The sequence below is a fragment of the Apostichopus japonicus genome, chromosome 21 (assembly GCF_037975245.1).
Source record: "Apostichopus japonicus isolate 1M-3 chromosome 21, ASM3797524v1, whole genome shotgun sequence".
NCBI lineage: Eukaryota > Metazoa > Echinodermata > Holothuroidea > Aspidochirotida > Stichopodidae > Apostichopus > Apostichopus japonicus.
Window position 1 is genome coordinate 10,818,971 of NC_092581.1, and position 19,901 is coordinate 10,838,871.

The window sequence follows — 19,901 nt, forward strand, 5'->3', positions numbered from 1 at the left end:
ATATGTGTTTCACTTCACAGTCCATTCCATCTATTTGGAAACAGTCATGTATCATCCCTGTGCCCAAAAAGCCAATAATCTCACGCATGAATGATCTTCGACCTATTGCTTTAACTTCGGTTGCCATGAAGACCTGTGAGCTTCTAGTCCTAAATTATCTCTTAAGTCTTTAATATCTTGTCAGATGGACCCATTACAATTCGCCTACAGTAAGAATCGCTGTACTGAAGACGCAATATTATATTCATTAGACAAGCTGTCTTCTCTCCTTGAACAGACAAAGTTTGGCAAAGTGTCAGCTCGCATAATGTAATAGCGTTCAATACGATTCAGCCATTCATTCTAGCTGAAAAACTTTCTAATATGGAGGGTGTACCTAAATTACTTGTAGGATGGGTTTTTCAATAACCGCTCGCAGTATGTTCAACTAGGAGATAACGTTCATTCCGATATTATTCCGCTTTTCGGAAACAACAACACGAATCTAAATGCATACCTGTCTATTCTACAAAACTGTTATAGCCTCAGTTATCACCACTGAGGGTACAGTTAATTAACTTAATGTGCTTCATGATAAAAGTCGTTAGCATTGCACCATGCTAATAAGATATTTCGCAATGCTAACAATATATTTCGCAACTTGCTAACAGCCAGCTCATGGTAACAACTGTGTTAGCATTGCGCGATGCTAACAGGATATTGTGCAATGTTAACATATAGCATTACCGCATCATGCTAACAACTGAAGTCCGGATGTAATGCTAACAACTCAGAAATCTGACTCTTAATAAAAAATTAAAAAATATCTCCGTGAAAAATTAGTCGATGGCTCAATGCACACCTACTTTCCCACAGAGAGCTAGACTGGGAAAAGTACAGTAGAACAGTATACATAGTATATACGGCATAAGAACAATAATTAAATAGGAGAATGGGTAAAATTACCAAAAGGAAGGTTGTTTCTATGTAAATATGGTGACCATTACTAAGATTCAACCATCTTCTACACATAGACGGCTATGATGATGATGATGATGATGGAACACATCACTAACGTACATACCTCATATGTGCACTATGTACTCAACATATAGTATGCACAAGCAGCACATATGCACTCAAGATGCCTGCATATGCGCATATGAACTCAACATATAGTGCAATAGACTAAACCTTGGCAGATATGAATTTAAATGACTTAATCAAATCAAATTAATAACCACTGTATAACGTTAACGAGCGTTAAGGCTACCTACCAGTAGATATACCGTTAACGATTTTGTGTGTGTGTTAATATACAGTTACTTACATCTGGTAAACACGTTAATACTCGTAATTCCCAACCAATCGAAAAAGCATGCTGCCAAACATTTTTTTTAAGAAGGTCAAAACTTGAGATATGAATACACTAGAGATATACGCTAGTTTATATCCTGTAACGTAAATTTATATCCTCTCATATTTTTCTCCACGTGGGAAATTAAGGTAATATCTCGACAAATAATAGAAGACGAAGAAAAAACTCAATGTTTAATTGTTAGAAGTTAAGAAGAGAAAATCTTTCCCAAACGGTCTATGAAAGTTTGATAACTATCTTTAGCTAACTTATGTACGTATTTTAACATTAGTACTGACTTTCCCTTCGACTTTTAACTAACGCAATCCAACTTTCTGAGGTCAGTCCCTTCTATATGAAAGAATATAATTCTGTGACCCAAACCAGGAAGTTCTTATTGAAAAACTCCCTGCGCAAACTAAACCTATTCAAATATTGCATTCATCATGTTTCTACACAGGTACCGTACCCATTCAATGTTGAGCTTTACCCAGGTACCTTTATTAGTCAATAGGAAATTTGAAGGGAACCCTGGGAGAATTGGATTCATCAGACTGCTTAGATACAGTTAGATAAACAGTGTGATGAGTCGTTCCGTGATTGAACGGGGTCAGTGCCGACCTTTGCGTCGCAAGTGTCATTCTGTTTTGGCTGTTTCTACCGACCGGAGGCTATATGCTTTGTGTTCAGAACTTTGTAATGTGAAATCATCGGAACGTCAAGCTGGTCCGCTCGTATAAGAGGACGACTTATGTAGCAGTCATTATATAAATACCTCACTCAAGAGTCAAGAAAAAAAAATGGATTTTGACGAGATTCTAGATCATGTCGGCGGATTTGGGAAATATCAGAAGAGGACAATATTATTAATGGCGTTTGCTTGTCTCATTAGTTCCAGTACGTTATATGAGCCGGTATTTCAAAGTTATGAACCTGACCATTGGTGTGCGAGCCCAGAACTGGACCGTTACAACTGTTCGAATCTGGAACTTTCAGAGGCACAATGCCGTCATTATAAAAAATATGTAACAATACCTTACACGGTCACAGACAATAATGACACTGTGTTCTCTCAATGTACAAAGTACGCACATGTCAGTGACGCTTCGTTTTCGGGAGACGTACCTTTAGAGACAGATAACTCCAGCGTCGTCGATTGCGACGCTGGGTGGAATTATGACAAGTCGGAATATGAATCTACTTTAGTAACTGATGTAAGCATCTTATTCATTTATTCATTCACGATATTTTTCTATATTCATAGTACCGTAGTACTCATTCTTATTTCTTCATTTCTTCCCTGAAATACCCTTTTAAATATTAGTTTTCTCGTTTCAGGGCATTAATTTCAAATCCGTTGGAAGAAAAAGTATCTTAATTAGAATAAACAGTCATGCGTGTAACATTGTCGAAAAAACCCCAACATCAATATCATCCTGAAACGTATTTTTAATTGATTTGCACGTACTTAACGACGTTCCTTTACTAATAATTTATGACTGTTTTATTTATATATATTTGTTTATATTTCTCATAACTTGCTTGCGTCCACCAATCACATTGTCTCATTTTTATTTTGGTTTTCTTCGATCACCGCCGTTTAGTTCGACCTTGTTTGTGGGTAACAGATTTTAATGAATTTACTAAACGACGTTCTTCACTATTAATTTATGACTGTTTTATTTATATGTATTTGTTTATATTTCTAATAACTTGCTTGCGTCCACCAATCACATTATCTCATTTTTATTTTGGTTTTCTTCGATCACCGCCGTTTAGTTCGACCTTGTTTGTGGGAAACAGATACTACTGAATTTTGCTCATGCAATTTGCTTCACTGGGGTCTCAGTTGGAGCGGTTTTGTTTGGAGTATTAGCTGATAAGTAAGTTGACCAATTCGATATTTCTCCTCTTGTTTATCATATTGCAATAAGTTGTTTTAGACCCTATATATTTTTTTAAATACTTATAACTCGGCCGAAAGCAATTTAAACAAAACGTATGTATGTGTGTGTGTATGTATATACGTGTGAATGTATGTATGTATATTAGATCCTCCTGCAAGCAGGAACTCGCGAAGAAGCCTCACTGGCTTATCAAAGCCGCAAGCTGACCGAAGTCAGTCTCTTACATTCATATTTAACGTCCATGATTATGAGCTGTTAATTGTCAACAACTCTGTAACTGGACGACATACATTAATCTGGGAGTGACTCGAACCGGGGACCTTATGATTGAAAGGCACCGGCGTTAACCACTGAGCTAACACTCCAAAAACGTGGCTAAAGTATTTATATATTTTCTAAATCTCAGATATTGACGCTGTTTTGTTCCATGATATCTTAAAGGTATTGAAGACTCGCCCCAAACCGTGTGCTGCCGTCTGAGAAAGTTAACTTTCCGTTGCTTGCAAGTGAAGTTTCTTTCGTGTCGCTACAAAATGCAGACAGTAATGAAACGTGATACCTAATTGTTATCTTTTATCTAGACCTGAGATGTCCATCGTTGCTATGTACACTGTGTTGTGGGTATTGATCGTATCTGCATGTATTGACTGTACACTAGTGTCTAATTACCGATGGTAGCAAGCTGTGTGTGTATTTTCTGGGATAGATGGTGGTGTCTAACACTTCTGTTACACTTCATTCGAAACTAGGTCAGATTACCGGCATGTTTCTTTGCATGCCAGTCTTCAATGCGGAATTTTAAAGTGCATCTTGTAAGTCTGCAAAGTCGTTCCATGAGCAGTCAACCTTTTTAAGAATAAGTGCAGTATAGTATACTCTCGCTATAGCAAAAGTAATAGACTATTAAAGTATGAACTTCAGCCACTCAACTTGTTCCACCACGTCTTACTTATATAACACATTCCTGAGATAAATAAAATAAAATGCTTTGTTACAATATTTGACATAAAGTTCAACATTTGTTGATACAAAGGCAAAGCAGAGAACAAAAAGGCTACAATGTTTAAACTTCACTACTCGCACTTATTCGATACTCACAACATCGAATAAATTAAAGTTTAAACATGCGATATCAAGCATAAATTGTATCCTGTTATTCTAGTTAGGCAGTCATTTTGTAAAAAAATATTTATATATTTATATGGAGATTAAAGCAGAAAATGGTAGTTATAGATTATCTAGGCCCATCAATATTAGAGGCCGTGCCCATACCCCCCCCCCCACCTCCTCTCAACCCTTCCCATGCAGAATAATTTGCCAAAACTGCCATTTGCATTAACGATATATATATATATAGGTAATAGGCCTATATTGTGTTGAACTTGACAACGATAAGCTTGTAAGATGAAACGCCAATATAATAACATGGTATTTATGCGGGTTGATCGTACAACGTAACTTAACTGATGAAAGATATCCTGGCTAGTTCAAGGTTGCCGTACCTTGTACAGTGGTGTTGGTACAGCACCGTGCTGATAGTGCTATCCGTAGAAAAACTGGTATACACTGCCGTGATAATTGTGTTATAGGCTGCTTATACATAACAGCCTTTTCTAACGTACCTAATCGGGACACACGTAGTAGATTTGTTTCACCGCTAATTTACATGACACAAAAAATGTACCCCTCCTTAAGTCTTTAGTGCCCCCCCCCCCAATTCAGAATCCCTCGGGGTCTGTCCAGCAAGCTAAAACTATTACTATTTATAAATTATTTCTGCCTCAAAACACAACTGACGACTGAACGCATACAACCTCTGTCCATATCAGTTTATGATTTTCAAACATAGACTAGCCCCCCCCCCCTCCCACCCTTGAACTCTTAAAACACACATATCAATGAAATACCGACCTCGAACTCAAAAACATGTTATAATAACTGTTGTTATTATGTAAACAATTACAAAATAATGTAATCGCAATGTACACACTAGCAACTCAAATATGAAAACATATCACAAATATCAATCTAACCACACAAAGTGTGCGGTACCTCGTATATCTTGGAGAAAACTTATTTTTTTTCTTGGGGGGGGGGGGGGGGGGTCCATGAATGCGTGCTAATTGAAATACCGATCACCAACATATTGACTGGGCATAATGCGTTAGGAATGTGTGTGACCTTTTCATAACCATTTCACCATGTGAACTGAAGACTTATATAGGCCATTCGTTGATATAAACTGGGTTACTGTTTAAGTAGTCTATCACTGTGTACCAAGCACTTTCATATACAAAAGGTATAATTGTTTTGTCTCAAAAAAATATATATTAAAAAACCCGTAACCTATATTTTAGGCAATAAAACCCGACTCACAAGTCGCATGTATTGTGCATGTTAACTCAGGGAGTTGTTATGGAACAACTCTCTGGTTAAATAGCCTAATTGTGGCATACAACTTTTTTTTTGGTTTTTCTGTTCATCGACAGAACGCTCTGTATAATAGGTTACTGATTTTGATATGAGAATCGCAAAATTAGGCCAGGGTAAACAATATGTGTGGGTTTCCCTTTACAAAGCTCATGTGATCTTGGAGTGTTGGCAATCCTAATATAAGCCTACTCTAAAAAAAAAATTAAAAAATATCGGAATCGGTAGACGAGATGGTATATAGATTGGTCCATTATGTGAATATCGATAATGAACAAATTAATGGTATATAGCGAAACCAACAGATAAACAAATTAGGACTGCGTTTGGATAATATCAAATATTAAAAAATACAGTTTAATAAAGAACCGCATACTATGAGCTGCAACTTTTTCTTAAGGACGTTTACTTTTCGGATAACTAATTGAGTGTCCCCTGCACGATTAATTATAAATGACACGACCTGTAGCCGGTGGTACCAGTTATATCCGCTGCTCCCTGGTAATATGTCAGTACAAGGTCCCCTGTGGTTACAGTAAGTAACTAGAACTGCCTTTGCCTGCAAATACGCAGTATTGTAGTAGTGCGTGTGGAGTGCGTGCATGCAGTATTAGTAAGAACTCGGTTGTTTGTGAAGGTATGTTTTGGACGGACAACACACCAGGGAGTGTGGTCATGTAGGTATACGTTCAAAGTGAGGACGCCTGCATGTGAGCGTCGTGAGAGGTACAGAATTATAAGTTGGCTTCGCTGGTAGCCTCTGAAACTGCAAATGTTGAGAGACCATATGATACTTTAAATTTCAACATCCAGTCATGTAGGTATCGTTCACTTGCCAGTAATGCCAATAATGACTGAAGAAAATCTTTGCGATGCTCCTTAAACGTATATATGACGAGACATTTCCTTTAAACCTTTGTGTGACATCACTTTTCGATATTCTTATCTAACCATTACACATCACGCATATAACTGGACGACACTCAATCGAATATGTTTTTTGTCTTTTCTTTTCAATGGCTACAGCTATTTATGTGATTACAAATAATCAAAAATTATACAACTTCTTGCGTCGTTACAAAATAAGAAATCTGTGCACGTGGCTAAGACTATTTGTCTTAACAAATAAGAGATCTATGTCTGATAATTACAACTATTTATGATCCATTTACAACCAAGAGATCCATTTGTAGACGTAAAAAAATACGGGATATATGTGGTTACAATTACTTACTATATATATATATATACAGGTGCAATTACAACATTTTTGTGGTTACAAATACGTTTGTTGTAACAACTTAGAGATCTACATCTACATTTTGTGAATTAATTTTTATGTGGTTTTACAAGTATTTATTATGTAGTTTACAACTAACGAAAAATATGTACTTCCTATTATTTATGACATCATTACAACTATATGCATGAGATACATTTTTTTTTTAAATTAATCGTAACTTAACAAGTATAAGAGATATATGTAATTACAAATACTTATGTAGATACAACTACGAGAGTATATACATGGTTAACACAACTTATGATGTCATTAAACCACTGTGAGATATGTGCCTGGTTATGGCTTTGCGATCAGTGTGGTTGCAATTACTATATGTCGTTGATAACTATAAGAGATCCATAAAGGAACAACTATACATACCCTTGTATATAAAGTCATGCTGCGTTTAAACCAACGCAGAGAATTCTGTTTATCATATATTTATTCAAACTTCCTGATGCAATACCCACCCCCTTCCCCACCCCGGTATCGGACAACCAGAGAGAGTGAGAAGTTAAAACAGAATTATCTGTAAAACCTGTTATTGTAGAAGTGTTGCAAGAAAAAATGATGAATTCAATTGTTTTTGTGTGTAATTTCTGTACAACTTTGTCGGTGTACATTTAAAGAAATAAACCAATTCTTGACGTGAAATGGTGCGTTTCGTATGCCGTGTATAGGATATGAATTAGGTATATAAAGAAAAGTAAAGTAAAATTTATTGATATCAATCATAAAATGAAGATATAATAAAATGGATTCCGCAGCTTAAAAATATGCAATATATAAATACAAAACTATGTAATTCGGTGTAAACGCAAGTTTGTGCTATAAGTATTACTTTCAATGATATGTGTGTGCATGTTTGCGGGTGGGAGAGGGGTTTACACACCCCCTCCCCCGCTTCCACCTAAATCTGTGACTACTGGTCCTCTTGTAGTTTTGAATTGATAAGTGTAAGGAACTCTTTTGAGCCGACGTATAGTTTCTAAATTCGTTGTCCATTTCATATTGGCTACAACCTTTCCATATGAAAAGGCTTTCTCCTTAAAAATGTTTTCTTATTCACTTTCAGATTTGGAAGGCTTTACACATTTTATCTGGCGGTAATACCAACAGGAATTATAAGTATACTCGTGGCATTTTCCCCAAATTTTCAAATATACATCACTTTAAGAGGTCTCATTGGAATATGCGCCCAGAGTATTCTCACAATCACCCTCTTAATAGGTAAGTAGCATCTATTAGGCTAATTTTTTTTTTTGGGGGGGGGGGGCAAATGTTTCACTTTGTTCCTTGCTAATGTGTCAGTTACCAGACTCTTCGATATTCTTATCAAACCATTTAATATCACATATAACTGGACGACACTCAACCGAATATGTTTTTTTTTTTTCAGTGGCTACAGCTATTTATGTGGTTACAACTATTTAAAACATATGTGTAGTTATACAACTTCTTGTGTCGTTACAAATAAGAAATCTGATCACGTGGTTAAAACTATTTATGTCGTTCCAAATAAGAGATCATCTGAGTTAAGCCGGGTCGTGATCAGTAAGGCAATGTTTGACGGGCATTACGCTTTTTTGGCCCCAAACATGATACTAGATATTCAAATATGGTCACATTTGGTCAAAATTCTTAAACTCTTTCTATTACAACCTTCGAGGAAAGTTTCCTCACGGGGACATTCAGTCATCTTGTGTGTTCCTTTCAAATGTCTGAGAACAATTTAGAGAGTAAAGACCTCAAGGAAAGTAAGTTTTGAAAAATTTTCACAATTATAGCGGGCTATAATTTGGGGCCTATACAGACTATAAGCTGTCATCTTTTAGAGAATGGGTTGCACTTTTAAGATCAAAATTAATGATTCTATGTACACAGTATAATAATTTGGCGTCGCAAAGAGACAGACATCGAGACAAAAGTGATAACGGGAACGGTGGGGGGGGGGGGGAATTCCCAAAACTATACAATCGTTGAGGTAGCCCGGTTAACATAGGTCTATACCTTTAGCACACTACGTATACGCTTTTGTGACTCCCATACAGCATAACTTAAATAAATTCAATGTTAAAGGGTTAATGACGGGGTGGTTAACACAAGAAATTGAGGAAACCCTTGCCCCTCCCTCCCTCCCCCACACCTTCCCCTTGTTCGCATACAGTGAGGTAATCATGTTGAGGAATCTCTGCTTGTGATCTGATAACCTCAAACTATTATAGACACTAATTATAATAAGTATCTTATCTCAGATTGCTATTTGAATTGGAATCATCAACATAGTAACACCGACACTGTTTGTTTTTTTCCAGACAGTCATGATATATGCAACATCAAACGTTTTCAATATAAGTAAACATCATATTCAATATTCTAGACACCCTTTCAATCTTTTTGTTTGTTTGAAGGACTCTTCCATATGTCAATTGTTTATGTCTGTTTTCAACTCGATCAAACAATAGTGATCTAGAAAACGGTGAACCTCTATATCACAGTCTCGAATCATGCATTGTCTTCTGTTTGGAGATTAATCAGTTCATGTCACTGCTATCTCAGAAAGGTCAGATATTTTGATGAAGTGAGTTGTTGACTTGAAACAAACAAACGCATAGACCGAGTACAATGACACGAGTAATTAGAATATAGCCTATAGCCTATACAAGCATAGATGCGTTAGTGGGATAGACATGAAACCATGATGTTACCAAGACTTTAAGCTAATCGATACAAAATTTAATGCATGACCAACTTAATCAAATTTCAACTTTAAACGATTGAGGAATGAAAATTGTAATGAGTTGGAAAATCAAGAACAGTGAAAAAACTTTCAGCCTCCACCGGGATTCGAACCACGGGCCTTATATAAATATATATAACTGCAAGTCTTGGAAGCAAATATCACGGCGAATAGGCCTAAGTTCCTCATCGGATTGATGTAACGCGAGTGTATAACTGAGCATGATAGGGATAACAGTTTGTTAAAATTAAACAGCAAAATTGGAGCTCTGTGAAAAAAATTGATAAACTAAAATTGAAAATATTAAAAAGGATATTAAGAAAAAGTTTAATTACCATTTGTGACATAGTAAAAGAAACATACAAAACAAAAAACAAGCATTTATTGCATTAGGTAAAGAAATAACAAAGATATATTCCTTCCATTTAATTAGCATTTTTTCAGGGCATACAATTTTGCGTTCAATAAGTAGATTCCCTTGATGAACTGCGAGAAAATTGAAGGATGATAAATATAGGGAAGGTTACTAGAAATTAATTGTAAATATCTGAAAGATAGAGAGGGGGAGGGGGTGTAAGGAATTGTAATTCAGTCTAATGCATTAACTGACTGTACGTTTCAATATTTATTCATCTTCTTGTTCTTTTTGTTCTGGACAGGCACAGAGGTTGTTGACCCATCCAAACGAGTCAGAGCTGGTTTTCTTATTTATTTTGGCTTTTCCGGAGGATCAATCTTGCTGGTGTCAGTAGCGTATTTTGTTAGAAACTGGCGATTATTACAGCTGATTCTGGCATCCCCTGTTTTTATAGTGATACTATCTTTACCGTGAGTAAACTTATAGCTCTAGAAACCATAAACAGTTTCTGCACGTCCCGTTGCAAGGCTAAATTACTAAGTGCAAATTTAAATTTAGTATCCATTTTGGTTTCTCTCTTGTCTCTTGTAATCAAAACAATAACGAACACCTGTTATTTTTTAATGTGTTTTTTGGAGCTCATCTGTAGAAGCTTCGAATGATACACATGTACATGATGAGGCGTGCATTACATGATGGCTCACTAGGAATGCAACTATAAATAATGCGAGTATAGGTGCTGCCATAACGGTGGCTCTTTCTACTACCACGGAATTTGGATCTCAAAAAATTACAAATCTGTGGCTGGATCCTTTCCTTTTTTGTTTTAATGAGCTGTAAATGCTTGTTAATTGTGACAGAACAATGAAGGATTATCACTCATCTAGATTAAGGCTTTTGTTTTTTACGTGTGTTTGTGTGTGTGTGTGTGTTATTGTTTATCATTATTGTCATTATTCGAATACCTTTGAAATATATAATAAAATCTAAATTATGGTTCAGATATATATATATATATATATATATATATATATATATATATATATATATATATATATATATATATATATATAAATGAAAATCGTAATGAGTTGGAAAATCAAGAACAGTGAAAAAACTTTCAGCCTCCACCGGGATTCGAACCACGGGCCTTCCGCTCTGTACGCGGACACCCTAACCAATAGGCTATGGACGCTGATTGTATGTCCAGAGGTTCGAAACCGGTAAGGAAGGTCGTAATTCCACTGTAGGCGTTTGTCACCTGTATCGAACAATACTAGTTCTGTTTTTGATGACATATTTTTATTATATATATATATGTATGTATTTTTTTTCTTTTCTTGGTTGCACAATTTATTTTCAATATGTTACATATTTTTATCATTACAGTACGCTACATAGATCCCCACGGTGGCTACTGTCGGCTGGTAGGAATAAAGAGGCTGCAAAGATTGTGAGAAAAATCTCCATCGATAACAGAAATGATTTCCCCAAAAAACTATTCAGTCACACTGAAATGGTGAGTGTGTTACATTAATTGTAATTAAATTATGTCATTTAATTATACGGCTCTCGTTAACCTGAGCGATATACTTGAAATTAAATTTAACCAAAATATAAGCAAAATCCAAATAAATGTTCAACAAACTACCCAAAAATGCCAAAAAAAAGTCTGTTAAGGTACATGTATATACATATGTATCAATGAAAAGTGTGCCTCTCGTTTCGATGATAGCAGGATCCTCTTCAGTGGCAGACTAAACGAGAAAACACAGGTTCATTGGCCTGACAGATGGGGGGGGGGGGGGTCCTGCGACGGGCAAGTTGGAACATTTCAACACTGAATGGAGTGGAATGAGAGATAACAATGGGAACCTTACAAAGAGACTGTTGGAGAAGAAAGGGTTTCCAGGATATTAAGAGTGAAGAGAATTGGCCTGAGTCGGGTAACAAAAAAATCGGAACCGGGTACCCGTTATAATTACCCGGTCGGGTAACGGGTACCCGAAACTCTGGACCGAATATTGAAAAAAAAAACTAGCAAGACACAATGTACAATGTAAATAAATGGCAGATCACTATGCCACCTTACATTTCGCATCATCCGAAATATAAGTTTCCAATCGATACAACTGTTGTTATGAACAACTGAATTTAAAAAAAAACACGCTTTACAACTTTCAATTAGCTGTAAATCGCCAATTGTTTGGAGGTATGTGTTATGTTTTTGAAGAGGGAATGTAGTATTTTACGTACAATGTGATACAATGTGATACGTACAACATAATGAAGGTTTCAATTTTGAGTAGTTTTCACCGGTATATATTTTTCGTTTTCGCTGGTGAGTGATATTATCCACACATGAAAAAAGAATCATTAAGAATGGCTGACACTTGATATAGTAATTAAACCAACCATCTATACTACGATTACGATATACTACGATAAAATTAATCTTCCGTTTTCGCGTGTCTTGATTAATCAAAACATGCAGACCTACGGAATTATTGAAATCATGAAAGCACTCGCGTAGCAGTTACGCGATTTTCCACCAGAAAACGTGTACCCGTTTTGCGCGTTTTCGATTCGGGTACCCGATTGTTCGGTCGGGTACCCGGTATCGGGTCAGGCCTAGAAGAGGACTTTATCAAAGGAAAAAGTCAGCAACGAAGTGCTGAGGGGTTCTCTCCTATTCCCAAGCGACTCATTGGTTTTAACCGGATGGCTCGTAGTCATTCAGTGACTCTGTACTATTTTCTGCGGGTGGCAAAGAGATACTATACCTGCTATTGTGAATGTGTAGTACGTGATCATAACAGATTGTCATCTATTGGATATATATACGAAATAATAAACATTTAGAAAATTGTAATGCTCAAAGAAAATAATGTCTTTTAGATCAAAAAGGATTTCGAAGCTAATGAGAAGGAAGAGATGACGCTGATAAATCTTCTTCGGAGCCCAACACTCGTTTGTCGAACAGCAATTCTGTTACATAATTGGTAAGCGCATTTAGCTCGGCGGCTGTATGGCAATATGGGTTAACGAGAAACCTCCATTATAGTGTCTTGGAAGGCACTAGGTTGATGACGTAGTAGTTAAAGTGTTTGTTCGTGCCTTTTTTGCTTGCAGCCGGCACAGTTATTCAAGAAAATTCATGTAACATTTAAGCCACTGATTTATATTCTTATTCACTATTAGAAATTATCAAAAACAAAAATTGATCATACCTCTCAAAACATTACAATATTTCGTAATGATTTGCAATAAATTCCAAGCTTCATTTCTTGAAAACCATAAGCATGTACCGTAATTAATTCTCAACTAAAACACATTGCAAGTGTACAATACAGCTTTCACCAGTACATCTGGCAGCCAGGTGGTTTAATTTGGTAATGGTTCTATCACATGACTCTAGCATAGCCTACATCGTCAACTCAGGTCACGGTTCAATATCATACACTTCCGTACGTTCCATATAGAACACACGATGTTCACCCTGCTGATAATGTAGCCTCCGTGAGTGGCAAGTGCATGCATCCATGCGACTTGAAAGTATTTCATGAAGTTAGATCGTACCCAAACTGCTGGACTATGTGTCCACGCATATTTTGAATATACGGAGGCCTATCTCCATATCAAACGTTAGTCATATCTTAATGTACACTTGTTATGCCCCCGCCCCAAACTATACTGTTAGGAATATAGTTGAATGATTAACTCATGAATAATCATATTCTTTAACACATATATGAATGGCTTAATAAGTTGTCTCTTTTTGTCTCGTTTTGCAGGTTTCTCTACAACCTAACGTACACGAGTTTCTTCTTGTACAGTGGTTATGATAATAATGTATACTTGTCCTTTGCACTTGCCGCCTTAGCAGAACTACCTGCTAGTTTAATTACCATGCTGCTCGTTGAGAGGATAGGCAGGCGAAAATTCATCATGCCGTTAACATTCATCGCCGGCATTTCGTGCCTGATGATAGCCTTCCTTAGTAAGTGCACCCCACGTTTCGCATTTCTATTTTAAATAATTTTTTGATAAGTAACTGAAATTACTTTGGTAAGTTGTAAACAAACCCGAAATGAGAACAGAAATGGTCAAGTTGGACAAAAGCGGCATTTCGAGCCAGTGGCTGCGCTCCAAACTATACAATCCAACCCTTAAATTGATGGAGATCCCTATATATCAATTACCTTGCTTCATGGTGCAATATGATAAAAAATCGGCATAAAAGAACCTCGGATTTCTCTTGAATGATGCAATCGTAGATCATCATTCGGCAAATGGAGAAACACAAGTGTACGATTTTTATAGCATGGACATATAATTGTATTTTGTTGTTATTTTGAATTTCAAACAAAGACGTTTTACAACCCCAATCTGGAAACAAATGAGCATTTAAATTCATCAAGAATGTTATATCTCTCCTCTCTCTATTAATTATCCGTAACTGTTTTCTTATTGAATGTAATAAGTTTTCAAGATGTTTCTTTGTTTTCTTTGAATTTGCAGAGTCACCTTATAACTTCATTTTTATTGTCATCGGGAAATTTGCAATATGTTCCGCTTACAACACCAACATCATTTACACGTCTGAAGTATACCCAACACCATTACGGTAAGCTAAAATCAGCAATGCTGCAGCATCTCATTGCTGTCAAACTTATTATGCACATAAAGCTGAACTTGGGGTGTAACGCTTTAACTCACTTGGAAGCTTTTGGTTGCAGTTTTGTGTTTGTAACAACAACAAAAACGCCTTTGCATGGTAGCATTGTTAATCCCTTCCTGATGGTGCGCATGTAACGCCGCTGCCCAGTTGCTCTAATATCTTCTTTGTAACTTTTTCTCTACCCTTTTTAGCGCTCCAATGTTAAAAAGCCTTCCCATGCAGTTTCACCCAATGGTCCGTCAGTCTTGTCAACATCTTCAATGGGTTCAGCATCACGACGTGGCTTCTTATCACCGCCTGCATGACCCGAGGGTGTCAATATCATCGTTTTGTCTTTGATGTCCGATCACCTTTGCATTAGTACTCAAGGAATCTTTTCTACCACAGAGGGCAACTTTTGTCGTCAACGACAACATGCAGCAATCATAGAGGAAGCATGGCGGAAGCATTGATCACTGAATACGCAACACCCTCAGAACGGAACTGGCCATGAGGACATCCATCCACCAGGGCTCTGTCGGAATCCTCTAAAGACCACGCGTCCAAAAGACGGCATCCAATATCTGACAGAGATGTATAGAAAATACGCACATAAATAAATAGATGAAAACATAGCGAATGATATTATTTGCATGTTTGATTATTAATAATTAATACATGATATTGTTCCTACAGCTCGTTGGTCTTCTCAACAGTAGTTTGATAAAGTTCGACTTCTTTTATGGAAGCAATAAAACGGGAAGGTATAGCTTTCGAGAGACCATAATAAACGTTATGCGGATCATAAATTCAAGTGAAGTTCGAATTCGCTCAAGCTATCTATTTCTCGCCACTGTCGGTTCTGTAATGAATGACATGTCTTGTTATTGACATCGACTCCAAAATCCTTTACTGAAATTTATAAGTGGGTGATGAGTTTATCATCGAAGGTTAAACTGAAACATTTTTTCACTTCAATTGTTAGAGTAATTATTACTTTATCGTGTTTTCTTTTCCCCTTCATCATAGTCAGGAAATCCTTTCTAGATAATTAACTGATTATCTAAGGTAAATGAGATTCAATAAGGAAACTTTTTAAACAAACATTTTTGTACTTTTATTTTCAGAGGCACTACTGGTGGGATCTGCAACTGCTTCGGAAGATTCAGCGGGACAATCTGCCCGATGTTCTTACTATTAGCAGATTATTGGAAACCATTACCGCTGGTAATTCTGGGAGTGTGGACCTCTCTTAGCAGCTTTTCTGTCCTTTTTCTTCCGGAAACACAAGGAAAGTCCCTACCGGCCACAATTCATGAAGCTGAAATGCTAGGAAGGTACGTACCACCCCGTACACTCAGATCAACCCGTCTTATGGTCACCGTGCACTTCACATTTATTCATCTGTTTTGATATAACATTTTATTGTAAAAAAAATGTAAGAGGAATATAAGAGCCATGGGTGTAACAAACCACATTTTTCCAAGATTTGTATTAAATTGATCCTCTTCATGGTTTTTGGATAGTAGAAAAATCACCACAATTACTGGATTCTTGAAAACTTCTTCATAGCTTTTGTTCATACGTTATATGCTAAGTTTCTCCACCAACATTAATGGCTGGTAATACCATCACGGTAAATGTACAGGATGACAGGATCACATGTTGTGGACAAAAACTCAGAACTGCAAAACATATTGCCACTCCATTAGGGATGAGCTCATTGAGCCCAAATTTTAGCTGTGCCTGAGTTGAAGATCAGTATATGGACGTATGGTAAGGAGCAGATGCACAAGAGGGAGAAGGGGAACCTGGCGCAAAAGTTGCCTATGATGATGATTCACAACTTACGTGCCCCTTCCCATTCGAGCCCCTCAAGTGGCTGCCCAATGAGAAACCAGATGACAATTATATTGAGATGGTTGAATCATGACACATATATTGAGATGGTTGAATCATGACAAATATATTAAGATGGTGGAATCATGAATGGTGATGTGCTAAACTTTTTGTCATCGCATTACATATCGTGGTAAAGGGAAACAAATGTTTATTCCCCGCAAATTTGAGCGCATCGTCTATCATGTCTTGCTGTAAATTATCAATACCAACCTGTTTCCTTACAGGGAAAGGTCTGTTATACCTACTGAAGTGGAAGAACCTATCCCAGCCTACGTGTGATCAAAATGGAAACCAGTTTGAAACCATTGAGAGACTTTCATTTAAGCTGAACTAAATGCAGGCTGTCTGATATTAAACATATCTGTTAGCAGGCTGTATATATTGCATTAGTTACAACATCTCATAGCTTACAAGAACACTCTTGAGACAATATGTACAGGGCACTCATTCAATCGATGTCGCCAATGTGGTGTAGCATGTCGCCAGATGGTATATCATGAAGACAGAACTCTAAGCTTAAATCCTGATTTAGGGTTCACCTCGACATAATGTTTTAACTTTCTCTATTGAGCAGCTGAAGTGACAGCACCAGTACCGGATTTTTTCTCTATAAGGTTTCCTCGACAACATAAATTTGGTTCAAGTGCTGAGTTAAAATCAAAATAAAATAAGTATTCTTCTTATTTTGGATATCTCTCTCTCTAACTGTCTCTTTCGCTCTGAACTGTGTCATAGTGTATAGGCTAAGTATTATTTGTGTATATTTTGGCATTGGTGTTACGCGTTCTTAGGCAATGATCAACACAACTCCTCGGATCTTGGCAGAGGAAGATTGGTATTGAATATGAACATTGGTATAATGGTTTACATTAAACCCATGAATTCTGAGTTAGAGGAGCACCAACAATTTAAGAAGGAGCACCAACAAGTTAAAAGAATTGCACCATACTGGTGTCCTGTAACTTTCTAACGGTGTTTCTCTATTATATCATGTACAAATTACCGAACTGTGTCATAATGGCTAAGTCTTATTTGTGTTTATTTTGGCATTGGTGTTGCGCGTTCTTAGGCAATGATCTAAACAACTCCTCTGAACTTGGCGGAGGAAGATTGGTACTGAATATGAACATTGGTATAATGGTTTACATTAAACCCATGAATTTTGAAATGGAGGAGCACCAACAATTAAGAAGTAGCACCAACAAGTTTAAAGAATTGCACCATACTGATGCCCTGTAACTTTCCAATGGTGTTTCTCTATTATATCATGTACACATTACCGAACTGTGTCATAGTGTAGGCTAAGTCTTATTTGTGTATATTTTGGCATTGGTGTTACGCGTTCTTATAGGCAATGATCAAAACAACTCCTCTGAACTTGGCAGAGGAAGATTGGTATTGAATACGAACATTGGTATAGTGGTTTACATTAAACCCATGAGTTCTGAGTTGGAGGAGCACCAACAAGTTTAAGTATTGCCCCATACTGGTGTCCTGTATGGTTTTTCTCTATTATATCATGTACAAATTACCGGCAGAGCTTCTATTTAACACTACTTATAACACAAAGAAAAATATTTGCTAGCTTCAGTAGTTAATATTGCTAATTAATTTGCTGATACTCTTGTTCATTCAAAATGCTTGTGGTTGTTGGTAAGGAAGTGGGTATAGAGAGACAGGGTTAGATGCTTTTATCATTGGCCTCCTGGTATCAATTTCACTAGGAGGCCTGCTATATTTTCAAGTTTTCTACAAGCAGCCTAAGTCTGCCTCATCTGCATATAAGATGCCAATAACATGCACTAAAATTGTTTTGCATGTTTTAAGTGTACAACAGTAATACATTTTATTCGTGAACGTGGTGAAGAAATATATATATAGCAATACATAGGTCTGTGTTACACAGAAGTTTGCTTTGGTTTTTATGAGTGACTGGGTGCAGATGTGGAGTGTGCTTACGTAATTTCAGTAATGATAAAAACAAATCAGTTTGCAATAGAAGATTATCACTCAAAGTTAATGTACAGCTGGCCAGCTTCTCATATGACGCTTGCATTGTCTTCTTACTCGATAGTTCATATCAAACAGAAGCTCTCTGTTAAGAGGGGGGGGGGGGGGGTAAAGATAGGATTCTTTCAATATGTGCCTAAATAATTTGTCATCTGTTTAATCAAATAAGAATGTTTCCGAGGTCTTTTACTGATCCTGGCTCCAATGTAACGTCATATTATTTCATGGATTATGTTAGAAAAAAGTAGTATTCTTTCGTCTTGCCAATGCCAGTCGGAATTAGTTCAAGTTAACCAGAAGTAAACTGTCACTGAAATTAGAAATATAGGAGATATTACAACTGCTTAAAAACAAAATGAAACTATCATGAATTCTATAAACTTCCTGGCCCATTGTTGTAAGATATCCAACTGTAACAACAAATGCTGCAAGTATTGTTTTTTTTTTCTCTTTATAAATATATATTTTTTCATATTTGATTCGATTGATGACGATATTATGACGAATTGGTTTTATTCGATCATTAAGGCGAAGATAGAAGCAGTTATCAGATGAAATAAGGGTTCGTTATGTATTAATGCTTGCAGTATGTGTACGGTATGAGTGTTGCTACCATTATATGTTCAAATAGCCTTTATGGCGGTTTCACTGTGGTTTTAATGGTACTATTTCGCCAAATAACTTGCTGTTTAGTGCTTTCGATTTAATCGAGTTTAAAATTGAGAGACTATATTGCAAAATTCCTATAGAATCGTTCTCGTTTGTTTTGTCATGCTCCTATCATTTGTGACGAAGTCAGGGGCGGTCCAGGATTTCGAAAACAAAACAGGAGGGTGGATGGTGGTGTATGGCCGTCGTTGAATTCGACAACTATGACAGTCTATGTAGGCTGGGAGTCCTTTAAAAAAAAAAAAAAAAAAGTTTAGACTGGTGCCACATACTTTTGCGAGAGGAGACACCACTTTTGGAAACTGTGCCTACCTTAAGTTTTGAGCACCTTTATACCGGGCGGGTACAGGCAAGGGTGTGCTTTTAATTTTGTTTTGCGTGGCGTGTGCATGCCCCACATCCCACTGGCTCCATCGCCGGTTTGTTCTTTGGACAGTGCAGACTGTTTTTGCGGGTTGTATTAACTCAGGCTTGCACGTTATACAAAAAATAGTTATAATCAATTTGTATATGATTGAAACATAAATACAAATATTTTGTCTATAAAGTTTCTGTTATAAAGAAATATGTTTCTTTGTTATGTTTTTCAGTTCTCTCGTATTCTTGG

General features: G+C 36.7%; 1 protein-coding gene across 3 annotated transcripts; it reads left to right on the forward strand.

Moving 5' to 3' along the window:
- The first annotated feature begins 1,907 nt into the window (after positions 1-1,907).
- Positions 1,908-19,859, forward strand: LOC139962508 (solute carrier family 22 member 2-like). 3 transcript variants are annotated; one of them, XR_011791252.1, is made up of 10 exons: positions 1,908-2,550; positions 3,116-3,219; positions 8,031-8,185; positions 10,355-10,523; positions 11,443-11,572; positions 12,952-13,055; positions 13,848-14,053; positions 14,575-14,680; positions 14,926-15,308; positions 15,841-15,980. XR_011791252.1 is itself a non-coding variant. In XM_071962532.1 (10 exons), exons 1-10 carry the CDS (start codon positions 2,137-2,139, stop codon positions 16,892-16,894), a joined length of 1,653 nt encoding a protein of 550 aa, XP_071818633.1. In that variant the 5' UTR covers positions 1,909-2,136; the 3' UTR covers positions 16,895-19,859. The 3 variants fall into 3 exon arrangements, 2 of the variants coding, with proteins under 2 accessions (XP_071818635.1, XP_071818633.1); XM_071962532.1 differs by lacking the exon at positions 14,926-15,308 and adding an exon at positions 16,840-19,859 and having other exon boundaries at positions 1,909-2,550; positions 15,841-16,050; XM_071962534.1 differs by having other exon boundaries at positions 14,926-15,984.
- The last annotated feature ends 42 nt before the right edge of the window (positions 19,860-19,901 follow it).